The sequence below is a fragment of the Gymnoscopelus braueri genome, assembly GCF_963280865.1.
Source record: "Gymnoscopelus braueri genome assembly, chromosome: 8".
Taxonomy (NCBI): domain Eukaryota; kingdom Metazoa; phylum Chordata; class Actinopteri; order Myctophiformes; family Myctophidae; genus Gymnoscopelus; species Gymnoscopelus braueri.
In genome coordinates this window covers 26651628-26666132 of record NC_137609.1, presented here as the reverse complement: position 1 = coordinate 26666132, position 14505 = coordinate 26651628, and the positions used below count along the sequence as shown (strand labels likewise).

General features: G+C 38.7%; 1 protein-coding gene across 1 annotated transcript in view; it reads right to left on the bottom strand.

Annotated features, from left to right (window-relative positions):
• Positions 1-321: 321 nt before the first annotated feature.
• npas2 (neuronal PAS domain protein 2) overlaps positions 322-14505 on the bottom strand; it is a 48743-nt gene continuing 34559 nt past the window's right edge. Inside the window, exons 15-21 of the mRNA XM_080436374.1 lie at positions 14143-14225; positions 13057-13383; positions 12287-12484; positions 11323-11510; positions 7784-7879; positions 7067-7277; positions 322-6559 (exon numbers count right to left, since the gene is read on the bottom strand). Coding sequence (XP_080292500.1) covers positions 6359-6559; positions 7067-7277; positions 7784-7879; positions 11323-11510; positions 12287-12484; positions 13057-13383; positions 14143-14225 — 1304 coding nt within the window. The 3' untranslated portion in view covers positions 322-6358. The remainder of the gene's footprint in view (positions 6560-7066; positions 7278-7783; positions 7880-11322; positions 11511-12286; positions 12485-13056; positions 13384-14142; positions 14226-14505) is intronic.

Below are 14505 nucleotides of genomic sequence, written 5' to 3'. Positions count from 1 at the left end.
TAAAAGAACTGATCTTATGTCACAATTGGATTCTGTCTTATTTCTATGGGGAAGTGGAGTTTAGCTCTGTTGAGCTGAAGTTAAGCACACACTTTGGCAGGAACAGCTCAGTAGGCTTACGGTACCAGTTTCTATGTTCATTTGTTTGAGAATTAGGAGCAGAGAGCATATTTTAAAATATTTGTGACAGCTGAGAATAAATTATTGACTTGATAAGCAATTCTCTCATGGTAAATGTTTGAACATATTTATTTGGAAATATTTCATAATATCAAGGTTGACTTATAAATATTCAATATAACAATCTACAAGATGTCAGTATGTAAACATATTTATTAATTTATTTTAAAACAATATTAACATTTTAAAGCTTATTTTGATGGTACTGTAAATACAGAAAAAAGACCAAGCCATACAAGTGACTGTGCAACATCAACTTGAACTCAGAAGAAAGTCACTTCCCCTAATAAGACACTTCATAATCTTACAAAATGACTTTAATTTTAAAATTATGTAACATAGGCCTATGTGTAATCTATTTGACATATAAAATATACAACTATATATTCTAAATGTTTGTACATTCTATTTTACAATATATTCAATGTTTCTTTTCCTGCATTGCAACTGCAGAAATGGCTGTTGTACCAGGTCTGTTTTGTTCATAACCTGGTAAATTATATACAAAACATTACATGACTGTCTACTCTTTTTTCCTAGATAAAAGCAGTGATTAAAATGTGATTAAAATCACATGCCTTCAAAAAATATGAACACTTTCAAATTGAAATAAAAAACATGCGACAATTACACAATAAAGTCCTGAGTGTTCATTTAACTCAAAGTGCACAAGTGGAAGCATTTGTAACTCCGAGTTAAATTAACAGGATTTTACAGTGTACTGTTTGGGAGAGCAATGGCTCAGTGGCTCTCAACATTCTGTCATATCACTGACAAATGGTGAGAAAGGGGTGAGTCATCTAAAGCTAAATTATTCCCAATTCATGGCTTAACCCATGATCAGAATACACAAGCTGTTACGGTGATTCACCAGCCGTTATTCAATCTGTTTGATTATCAGGCAAATCGTTATTTCTTCAAACCTCTAAGGCAATTAATCATTTCATAGGGTATTGTATGCAGATAATATCTGGGCTTTGAATCGATTTTTCAATGAAGGGAAAACTATTAAAATGTTTTACAAGTAGAATTCACCAAGATTTGAAAAAACTTTTAGCATCTATGTGTTTAACATCAAATATATGGGTATAGCTCTCTATACAATGTTCTTTTAACAATCATGAGGTATGCATTTAATGATGCCATGGATTATTATCTTACGTTTGAGAGCTAATTATGTCAATTATTAGCTCTCAAAATATATTGGGACATTTTAGTAAGAAAATTACCTTTTAAAGAGGAAAGGAACTGCCAAAATCAAGGAAACATGACATGTCATGACAGTATATGACACAGACCCTGCACAAATTCCCAGAACAGCTTTACAGCACCTTGGCAACTATGTACCAATGTAAACAATTCTATTGTAATTACTCCACAAAAAGAACTATTGATGGTGGTGCTCTCAAAGTTAATGAATCTTCTTTGAAGGGACACCTGGACATTTTGCTTTACTACCAGCTAGAACATTGCTACATTTGTCCTTCAGTTTTCCTTCTGTTTGAAACAATCCCATGATGCCATTTGAAACTTCCTACCACTGTGCATTTGACTCGAGATACAAATGTAACGTTCCAAATTGTTCCTCTAATAAAATAACCCTGTTTCCATTTCCCTTTGTCTGCCCTGATGAACGGTCCTGAGCACTGACTTCTAAGCTCCAATGGGCACTATTCTGTGACAGATCCCCACACAAGGAGTGGCCAGTGAACATACAATCCTCCCCTCTGAAGTCTCATACACAGCGGTCTTGGTGCTTGTATGGCTGGGACTGTCCATTCATTTACCATTATTCTGTGGATATTGTCTTGCAGGAGGAGACAAGCATTCTGAGATCAAAATTCAGTGAAAATAACATTATCATTCTTGGTATTTATTTACCATTGCTTCTATAAGGATACATTGACTTAAATGATGCCAAGAAAAAGCACCCCATCATTCATCAATACACGTCTCAATTTCCGTCATTTTGGCAGTTACATTAGTACAGTCTTTGGGGGGGAAAAAAGATGACACTGGTTTTCGTTTGTCTCTGTAGTATTCAGTTAATCTGAATACTACACATTTTACACAACTATCAAATGAACAAAGTTGTATTTTTCAAATAATGTACATCTCATATTATTGTAAAATGCATTGAATGAGGCCTGGAGGCCTGGAGGGTAAAAACTTTCAGTTTGACCTACAGCCGCCCCCTCTTTACTAATTCCATGCCATCACCCATCACATTCTTGGCCAGGCATATCTGAACAATATCCTAATAGTCTTTAGTGGATACAATTTGTAACCCATAAAAGATACTGCTGATATTAATGGTTGAAGGAATGTTAAAGATACTTTCATAAAAAAATACATATTTTTCCATATAATTTACATTGGCTTTTTATAAACTCTATAGTAGGCTATACAGAGTCCATCTCTTCGGAAACATAATTTAAAAAGTATAAATTAACATTCGTCTTTTTAAAACTGACATTGCACATAGTAAAGTGTAAAACGGCACTGAACGTACATGCTCAAAGTGTTTTTTGAGTGTCTTTAGCCAATATGAATGGCACTAGTCTACTGTACATGACAGCGGCCATGAGAGACAAATGGTAACTTGCAAATTAATGTCTAAAGCTGAGGTAGCCAAGACATTAAGAACCGTCTCATTGACCAGTAAGAACCCTTTTTAGAAATTGTAGCATAATCATATGTTCCACAGTGAAAATTTCTGGGGAAAGAAATAAACCAAGAGAACTGCACAACTATGGAACCCATGGGACAAGTGAACAAGCTTGAGTTAATATTATTCATTGTATTATGTTTATGATTCTGGCAGAGGCAATCACTTAATACTGCTGTAAGTGGTTGGTTTGATTGTCATTTATAAAAGAAAGTGTATAGATTCTAGTGTGTACGGTGTATTTTGTTCCCAGGAGTTATTCCTGAAGTCAGGTGACAAGACACCATAACCATACATGCCATGCAACTAGCAAGGAGACTGTCAAACTCCACTCCAAACTTCACAACATTTGCTAAAGGGTTTTTCTTAAGATTGTATTATTATTATTATTGCCTTATGTGGCTACCTTCTTATGTGGACCTACTGTTGTGCTTCTACCTTTTGAACCTCATGTCTAACATCACGTACAATCCTGCTGCTTATTATGCTATGTGTACGTAAATATATTTTATATAGCTTTCCCTCTCTTTGTCCCCCCCCCCCCCTGTTTTTTTCTTTCGTTCCTGGAAAACAATGAAATGACGGAGCTTGCTCGAAAATGAATTTCACCCTAATTGACACCTGTGAACCTGTGATGTGACAAATACATCTGATTCTGATTGATATTGTATTCTGAGGAAAGCTTAGGCCAAACAAGGTTTGCCATATTACCTTCTTAATTATCTAACCCTTAAAATGCTGCAGCCAGGGAAACAAACTATCACTTCTCTGAAAAACGCATTCAGGGGACAATAGCACAAGCAGTCTTCTTCAAATAAATACAATTAAGCCTGCAAAACATAATCAACTCGGAAATGACTGTTGTGAAGTTAGGAGCCTGATTATGAAGTCTGATAAATGGTTGCATGCCTAATTAATTTCATAGCCATAGCAGCATTCTCTTGCTTAAAAAGATCTTGGCAAAGAGTACAAACTGCCTAAAATATATGCAGAACATTATGAAAAGAATAAGCCATTAGTATGCTTTTTTCTTTTAGAAACAACCTGAAGAAATGTAGTGGTATGAATAAGCAACATAATTCATGTTTGATTACAATGTTTTCTTCTTTCAATTATGCCTTAATCGTGGCAGCATTCAATTTACATGATACTGTGTAAAGAAATTGTGATACAGTGTTGATTATTGTAGTTCCTTGGGTAAGTTAAGCTATAAACTGGTTGCTGGTACTTTTGATTATTAAAGGAATACTCCACTTTATAATTTCACACTACAATTTTGTACATATATTTATCATAGAGACATCGCAAATTTGACAGTGGAGTGTTCCTTTAATGTCAAGTTCATGGTAGGACACAATGTATCATTTTCTGTGTTCACTTGTTGAAGAAGTACGATTTGCCAACCTCAGCTCTTTCTGCGTTTCTTGCTTTAATCTTTTGTTATAATTCTGTGCTCTGCAGAGCCTACATGTTGAGTTCATTGTTGATATTTGCCATGTGTGTACTTCTCTTTTTGTATGAAACTGACTTTCAATAAGTAGCAATAGGCTGATTCCATAGCTCGCTGCAGCTCTAGTTTGATTTTGATCAGCATAATTGCATGACCTCAGAGTGGAGAAAAACACAGAATTTGTTGTTGTCTTAAATAAATAAATAAGAAAGGAAAAAGAAAACAATTTGCAGGGCACCATGAGAACATCATTCCGTTAACACACATCTCCCCAGGAAAAGGCAACCGTTTGTGCATGTTTTTCTCCTGTTCAAAGCATTCTACCATGAACAAAGTTTAAAAAGGTTTAAGGCATTAAGACTACAGTGTGTATCTTTAATGCCTCAATGCATAAATATAACATATAAAACTAATTTGCCCATATAATAATTTTCGACACCCCATATTTTAAAATATATTAATAAATAAACCACATTTAAACAGTTTTCTGAAAAACTGTTTGATGAAACAGAGAAACACTGAAGAAACCATTAGAACAGAACTTACAAGTCTGTCTTAAAAGAAATGCTGATTGCAAATGGAAAAGTTGCAAAAAGCATTGTAGTGACAACTATATCCAATACAAATCTAAATTGTATTTTGTTTTTAAAAAATTATGTGGAAAATAATAAATGATGACTTATGAAAATATAACTATTTCAAAGGACCTGAGCTGGATTTTTAAAGCCATCAGACAAAACCAGCAAACCACACCATGTAATTACCATGGTTGTTAAAGGCACATTTTTACCTCCACTTGTAAGCCATGTCTCACTTCAAGATTCTGCTCCACCGCTCAAAAAAAGTAGGCTACTCACAAGCTTAATTTTAGTGCTTTTCTGTCATGATACAATCATGGCACCCCTTCAATCCCAGATTTAAGCCTAATTTATACTTCATCATACGACAGTGTCGCTTACCAAAAATAACTGATTCAGTTCCAAATCAATTATTTACAGCAGCAACACCATTGTATGAAAATGTATAAATTAGGCTTTAGGCTTTAAAAATCTAGATTTTTGTGTTTAATAATGAAGGTATATATTGCCCAAGCTTCCTAGTGTAGCACATTTCAATAAAGTCCTTCTGAAATTTGTTTAATTACAGATACAAACCCCAGCATGCCTATTCTGGGGGGAACATTATCCAAAAATAGCCAATTTAGATCGGTTATTTTTGGCGAAGATTTGGTGTAGAGTAGACTGAAGGAAGCAGCCCAACTACATTTCTCAGCAGCAGGATTCTCACAGTCTCAGGTCCGATTTACTAAGAATAGAGGGTTGTGGTAAAAAATCTGAAGTTTAGGATTAAAAACATCTTTAGTGACCTCATTATAAAACATATCATAGGTTTCAGGGCAAAAAGGGTTGTGTACCTGACTGTAAGTAAGGTGCAACATTCCCTTGCTTCATAAATGAACCATATTTTGATTGCGGCAAGTGGACCTTTCCATACACCTCCATTGGCCAATGTTCAGAGGCTCTGAACTATGTTCGGAGAGTAGAAAGTCTGGGACGATGCGTTGATGTTGGTAGAAGGCTATCAAAATTAAACCACCCTTTACTTGGGGAATGTAATTTCCATTTATCGACCAATGGAGGTACTTCAGGACAACAGAGGATGGAACAAACATACAGCTAGAGACACTTGAGGGAACAAAATCTTCAGCATGTAAACATGTGAAAGAAGCGTTTTGTTAAGCATTCTGATAATCCTCTTGTTCCAGCCATGTCATTGATTGATGATCAATTCTTGAAGGCCCAGCACTTCCGTTTGTTACGCGATCTCAAACTAACCTCAGCTTGTGGATCTTTTTGGAATTGGTGTAGAAACAGCTTCATGTGAAAGGTGACTTCTTTTTCAAATGTAAGGTCACTACAAGCAATCTTGCTGTAGAAATAAGCTCTGGCACAGAACACAGAGCTTGACGCCAAGACTTGTCTCTTTCAATGCTGTGACGCTATTTCACCAAAACTGCGACCATTTTTAATGATATCTCAGAGCTCATTGAGTTCAACGGGCTACCGAGTGAGCATATTTCGGAAGTCTGAAAGGCTGCCAGTCTGATTTTGGGAATGGTGGAGTTGCCGTTGTTGCTGTTGTGACTGTTGCTGTGCTTGTGGCTGCTGCTGGATATATCCCATAGTACTTTGTTGTGGAACTGCAGTCGCGTGTAAGAATGCTTGAGTGGATCCACCATGTAGGAGTCCTTGAGTCTGCATCTATGGCATTAAAAGCAGAGTACAGCATATGAGTGACAAATATACTATGGCTCTGTACTGTAGCTCAACCACATACTGGACATGGATGAATGTACACGGAATGTATATGGATGATGTAAAAAGCACAACAAAGCACTCGCTTTTCTTAAATCCATATCGTTGTTGTCAGGGCAGAAACCTTGTATCTCCATATTTCAACGTTTAGTTTTTTTGTAAATTAATGCCCTACTTCGTCATACTATACTGTCACACAAAAGTAGCAAAATAGCAGACCTACAAGCTCAAAGCGATGCATTTTGAGCTTGTAGATCTGCTATATTTGCTATTTTTATCTTTTTATCTCAGCCACACAGTTGGCTTTCTGAGGGAATTGCTCAGGGATATATTATATTTCAAATTATCATTCAAATCTTAGTGTTTTGCCATTCATTCCATTGCAATATCCTCACGGCCAGTGGGCCCCGGCCCTCAGGTTACCATATCGTTGTTGTCGATATTCTATTTTACCTGAAAGAACTGGTGGGGCTGCTGCAGTTGTAGTGATTGCTGCGAGGCTTGGGGCTGTGTGTGGTAGCCTGGCTGGGCCTGGTGTGTGATGAAACTGTTGTGTGGGATCATGATGGGGGACGTGAAGACCGGAGACGGGACCAGAACAGCATTGCAGTTGACCTGCTGCATGGAGAACGAAGGCGTCATCATCTGCTGCTCCAGCGTATACCTGTGCAGAGGGCATAACTAACATGTTATGTACACGCCATTACGTCGTTTTTAGCCTCCAGATGTGCAGTCGGTACATATGTCACAGTGGTTCCCAAACGGTATGCCGTGAGACCACGGCATACCGTCCAGGTGTGCTTTGGGATTTTGACACATTATTATTATTTCAATAATATAGATTCAACTAAACAAAATGTTTTCACCACTGTCAGCCTGGTGTCTCTCTATTTTTTTTTTTTCTCTTTTTTCTACAAGCTTTTAGGTCAGCTATTTTTGCTATTTTTGCTATGAATAGCCTTGAGATTTTGACTTGCCCATTGTTGTGCCTTGGGCATAAACTGTTTGAAAACCACTGGTATATCAGAACACACAACTATGCTAAAGTGAAAAAAATATGTCTCTTTCCATGTTACACAGCAATGGAAATATGGCATCTGAGAAAAATGGTGGTTCAAAATGAATTTGTGTGTGGAGGATACATCTCGCATTCTAGCCCATCACACTCACTTGGGTTGTTGGATGCCTGTGTTGCATTGAGAAGGCTGGGAGCTTACACTGCTATTGGAAACCAGCGTCTGCACTGCAGGCTGATTGAGAAGCAAGCTGCAGGAGAGAAACCTTTTTTAAGAGCTAGAAACCTGACTTCATAAAATCTTGACATGTAATCTATTATATCACTGGGTCGTTAGCTTACTATTCATGCCATTATTTCCCTTTAATTTCATGGGAAAATTACACAGAAAACCTGCAAATTACAAATATCTATCTTTAAGCTCACTGATGATGATTCTGTTTGCCATTAGGCCATTCACATTATGTGCTGTTGGCTGAGGACATGAGTTTTGCATTTCATGATCTGAGCAAACAAAATGTGAAAGATAAATATGGAAAAGTTTGAGGATCATATAATAGATCTAGAGTTTAAAATAGCTTATCAATACATTTAATTTCCAGCCAACTGATTGTTTGGCTAACATTCCCTGTAAATAATGTTTGGGTCCATTTGGGATCGCCCAGTTCAGCACACCCATTTGATTTGCCACTATCGCTGAAGGTGTCGCTATACCATAACTCAGTAAGATGTACCTTTTTCCCCCACCACTGAGGTGGTTGTGAACCTTGGAAGCATTAGCCAAACCCATGCTATGCCTTAAATTAACCATCAGCAATGTAATGCCTAAACATCAACCATTAAATGGTTGATGTTTAGGCATTACATTGCTGATGTTAACATTTTTAACATTACCTAAAATTAACCATCTCTCGGGTAATACCTTCTGTAAAGGCAACCATTTTCAACCTTAAACCTAAAGTTTCCAATCTCTAATATAATACTGTAATGATTGTTGGGGTTGAGCGAGCCCACCGAACATACAGTTACGAACCAATAATATTGAGAAACAGTCTGAAGTACAGAAACAAGACTTCACTGGTCTTTTGAACATGGTCAGCTCTTTGAATGTTGAGGGGTTTATCAGTGGCCAGACAGAAGATGTGCTGAGAGATTCAGCAAATTGTCTGCACTTAACAAACAGTTTTTATTGACAATTTCAACTTTGTATGGGATATCTTTTAAAGGTAAATGGAATTCGCCTCAACAAGTCAGGAGTAAACAACTTCCTGCATCACCCATCTGTTCCCTCTGCCAATGACAAGAGACAAAAGGAAACAAAACAATCAGAGATAACAATGCGGGAGAAACCTTGAAAAAGAGCCACCTCAGCCCCCGCCTGAAGATAGCGTTATACATAAGAGTTCAGTTATGATGAGCCAAGAGCAAGAGTTTTCTCCACCCACTCACCAACACTGTGGGGATTCCCTTCTTCACCCCCAAACCCCATCCAGATCACCCTAATCTCCAGTCACCCTTTCCCCCCTTTTAGAATTCATTGGCCAGATGAAAGAGATGGTCAATGGTGCGATCAAACTTACCCCCCACCTAGACTCACATTGCCAGATGATCGGAGATCTTGCAAAAGTAGTTGCTAGAACAGTGGTGAGAACTGCAGCTAAAGCAACAATAGTTATTGTTGATGATTTTCACATCCATGTTGATAACCCCCAGGACAAAACGACTAATGAACGGTGTGTTCCTGATAATATGGACTGAATCAGCACATGATGGAACCCACACACAACAGGGGCACACTCTGGAATGGACATAATAATCTCTAAGGGTCTGAATATTTCTAAGGTTGTGGTGATTGAGGTTGTGGTGATGCACAAAATGGTATCTCAGATATTCTACAACATGCATGTCTCTTGAAACACGTTTCTTCCCATAGGTCATCAAGCCACTCTTAAAAAATGATAATCTAAACATGCCACTAATAAACAATAGTACAATTTCTCTGCAGTCATTAACATAACTTATTTCTGTAAGACTTCCTTCACAGGTGTTACCATGATACTAATTAAGTTGTGCTCCACTCAAATCTTCCAGCATGGCGATGTTACTGTAAAATTGGTGGCCATCTTGAGGACTTCATGATACGTCAATGTCCGATCGAAAACTGCTGTTTGTTTATTAACAGTGATAAACCTAGTGGTGTTTAGGCCACATATTGCAAGACCTCAATGTGCATTATGTGAAGACCACAAGATGGTCACATATTTCAGCAGGTCAGCTATTTCACTGTAACACTGCCATGCTGGAGGAAATTTCAGTATTGGGATCTGGCTATTGTTTATGATGGCTTACTGTAAAGGCTCTGCTACACATTAATGGTACAGAGCCTTAATTAGTATCATTAACACCTGGAAGGTGAAGGAAGTAACATTACACAACTATTTGTTGTGAAAAGGTCTATCAAACCTCCTGTTTTGAAGTTAAAATCGTTCAAACACTAAATGTCTTTCAACAACTGAACAACTTCTTAGAACGAAACAACTGCTTTTATGCCTTCCAGTCAGATTTCAACCAAACCACTGCACTGAGACTGCTCTTGTTAAGGTCTTCAATGCCAACCACTTAATCACAGACAGTGGACGAATTTCAGTCTTATTATTACTGGATCTCAGTGCTGCATTGGACACAGTCAACCACAACATATTACTAGACCGACTGGAAAACTAGGAGGGACTTTCTGGCACAGCACTAAATTGGTTTGAATCATACTTACAGGACAGGGACTACTTTGTGTCTATAGTAGGTAATAACACATCTGAGCGGACAAAAATCTAAAGCAGAGTACCATTCTGGGCCCTCTTCTGTTCAACATCTACAGTACATGCTCTCACTGGCTCAAATTATGGAAAACAACAAAATGTTACCATGATTATGCAGACAACACAGATTTACATATCAGGGATATGGGATCCAATACAAGCACTGAGTAAATGCATTGAACAAATCAAACAATTGGATGTGACAGAAATGTATTCAAATAAACAAAGACAAAACAAGTAATTGATTTTGAAGCCAAGGAAGAACAATTCAAATTAAGTGCTCAATTTCAATTGGTAATGTTAAAAGCTATTACCCAAGTCAGAGGTCTTGGTGTAGTCATGGACTACAATTTCAACGACTACATCACTTACAAAGTCAGTCTACTATCACCTGAAGAATATATCAAGGATTAAAGTACTTATGTCTCAACAGGATTTGGAAAAACTTATCTTTACACCTGCAGTTGAAACAGAATACTGCTGCTCGACTTACTAATAACAAGATCATATACGTATGCTCATTTCTAGATCATTTATTTGATTTGCATTTTAAACCACTGCCCCAATGCAGCTTGGCGTTTCTAACTTTGTTAAAGTGAATTCAACTGAATCGGCCATCTATATAATCTATACTTCCAGTATAGCATCCTCAACTGCGATGTTGGCAGGACACAATCCTTTAAATCAGTGGTTATCAAAGTGGGGTCAAAGGACCCTCAGGGGCCCTTGAGGGGATTCCAAATGGACCATTACAGATCTGCACCTCTGAGAGTTATGAGGGTCCTTATAATTAAAAAGGTTTGAGAACCACTGCTGTAAATAATGGATATGAGTGGGCCATTTAAATGTGACTTTCCAGCGAGGAATAAACTACTCACCGTAGTTGTTGTCCATCCTGGTTGAACTCGGTATCTATGTGTCTTTGGTTTGCATCCTGCAGAGGCCTTGCGTTGGTCTGAGAGAACATCATGGGATTGCTGTAGAAGGGCATGGTCAGACTGGTGTGAGTCTGCACTGGCAGACTGACTGACTGGATCTGCCCACTGCGCACAAGCCTCTGCTGGACCTGCATTAAAGACAAGAACATAAGAAGACCCGGGTCAATCTGCTACCTGGTCATGTGACCTAACTGACTGTAGTTGACTGAACTAAGTTAGAAGTCAATATATTCTATTAGCGTTTAGAGACAAGTTAAAGTCACACTAACTTCTTCAATTAAACAGGTTATTTTTGATACCTCACATTGGTCAATTTTTCACAATAACCATTCCACTTAAATGTGTGTTTTTCTCTAAACACGATTAAAAAGTTTAATTCTCAGGTGTGACCCAAAATGACGTAAGCACCAGAAATGTACCGGAAATGTACGCTAATTTTATAGACAAACGTAATAACAACAGAGCTACAAGGGGTGCCGCTAAAACAAAGACTACTAAAATGAATACAAAATAGGACTGAACCGATTTTGCCTGAAAGCACTCTTTTGTTCATTTTACGTACGTAACTTTATTTAACCAGCCAGGTCACTTAAGAACTAATTAGTGGGATGCCCACAAAAGAACTCTCCGCCTATAGCAGTGTGGTCAGGGCCGCAGGAAGGGTGGTGCGAGCGGTGCGGCCGCACCGGGCCCCGCACTTGGGGGGGATTCTGTTTTTGTGAACAGAATCACGTTTAGTAAGAGTTATAAAAAGAAATAACCGCAAATAACCACCAAAAACTCGGAAATATCCGCCCAAAACGCGCGCACTTCGCGAGGATGGGGGCGCGCACGCGCGCTGCGCGAGCGCACGCGACTTCGCACTGGGCCCCGCATTTCTCCCAGGCGGCTCTGAGTGTGGTACCTGAGGAGAGGGTGAGCTGTGCTCTCTGACCAGAGACTGAGGGGATGAACTGTGGCCACCAGAGGCCTGCTGTTTTGGGTGGCTAGAGATCTGCCTGATTACTCCAGACTGGCTCTGCTGAGTGGGCCTTCCTGGACCCTGCTGCTGGGGTTGTTGGGCTTGGCTGAAGTCACTGTGAATAGGCTGCTGTAACAGCATCTAATGTTTACCCATAGAGAGAGACAGAGTGCAGGGGTTAAACTGAAACATAACTACAAGATGGGACTAAAAATAATGTTTAGCTTTGTATCTATAATCTGGTGCAATGTAATGTTGAACTGTACATAGTACCTAACAAGTATAGCCCATTTCATTCACAAAGGCAATGCCAAAGTGCTATACATAAGCATACAAAATATATTATATATTTCATCTGATATTTTGTAGTTGTACACATGTAGGGGAAGTGACCCAATTCAGCCCACCAAAATCTTTAAATGGAAACATTTCTGATAGGTATTCAAATTGTTTGCAAAATAATAAGTCAAAGATAGATATAAGGCACATATGTACCCTTCAAGCCCACATGTGTTCCATATAAGCCCACACAATTATTTGGATTAAATACTTATACAATTGTTGTTTTTTATTGATACTTTATCAATTAACAAATATATAATATAATATTTGTACACCTTTAAAGTTCAACATGTTTTTTCTATCCCCCCATTTAGGAAGGCTATCTTCAGGCTCCAATCGGGAGGATTTGCAGTCATCTGCAGGAGGGTTACCTGGAAATTAGCAAGCTGTAGCGATTCCTTGATATCATGCAGCTCCTGCTGCTGTGTCTTTATGTCATTTTGTAGGATCCGCGTCCTCTCCTCCAGCTGCTCCTTCAACTGATTCATCACACCGAGCTGAGGTTGAAGGTCATACATGGACTGTTGCGGTTGATGTTGTTGCTGCTGCTGTTGCTGCTGCTGCTGCTGCTGCTGCTGCTGCTGCTGCTGCTCCTGCTCCTGCTGCTGTTGCTGTTGCTGTTGCTGCTGCTGCTGCTGCTGCTGCTGCTGCTGCTGCTGCTGCTGCTGCTGCTGCTGCTGCTGCTGCTGTTGCTGCTGCTGGGAGCACATAACCCACAATCATCATAGGAGAAGATGGATGTAAATATGTAGCTTACCAGGGTCAGATGCACAGCAAATTCCTCAAAGTTAGCTAAAGGTGTCTTTGGATAAGTTACAGAAGTGGCAGGGAAGTTGTTTATTTATTTTATTTATGGACGTTTATGAAAACGTCCAATACTATCCAATACTAAGAATATTACTTTTACAAAAATAATAATTTATTTATTTGTGATTTATGACCAGATAAATGCCAGTGTCACAAAATCCACATAATCTATTGAGCTCTATTTTTTGTGTTTATGTGCGTGGATCTTTCAAATGGAAAACCCGGGTATACGGTGTAATTCCGCACCCAGGCTGGAAGCATTTGTACACAAAATAAATGACAGAGGAAGTAAAGGGCGGGGTAAGTAACTATCATAATGGAAGACCATAGACACAGAAGAATGGACGGTGACAGGAGGGAGAGGATGACTAAACACTAACCATTACTTGCTTTCTGTAGGTAGGAGAAAGGGGGAGGCTCAGTTGGGGAAGGAGGTCAAAAGAATTTTGTCTTTGTACCAAAGTCTACAAGGGGGAAATAAAGAGACGTGAGGTTCAGCGGCACAAACCCTCAGCACGACATTTTGTCTGGTCATGCAGTTGTTGTTGTTTTCCCAGTGACTACAGTACTTTGTTTTTCAAAGACTGAAATAATGGGTGGCCTGACCTTTGAGAGACTGACAAGCTTCCATAAATAATGGGTGGACTGACCTTTGAACTGCTTGGCTGAAGTCTGGTAGAAGTCTTGTCCATCCCAATGGATGGTGTGCATGCTTCTGTGTAGGAGTTAGCTGCTGAAAGAAAGATCGCTCACGTATGAACACACTGGCACAAATATTAAATTAAATTAAAGAAAAATTCAGTTTAACTATAATTACACACACAAAAACAAACATTTTGCTTAATAGTAAGTTGATGATAGCCAATTATAAAACAGAGGTGTTGCATCCGGGCGGCCCAGGGGTAAACTTTCTGCCCACCACTGTGCTGACTGGGGTTCGATCTCTCCACAGTGCCTCCAGCTTGCACCAAAATTAAAATAGCACCATCTTGAAATCACAGACATGTAGAGAC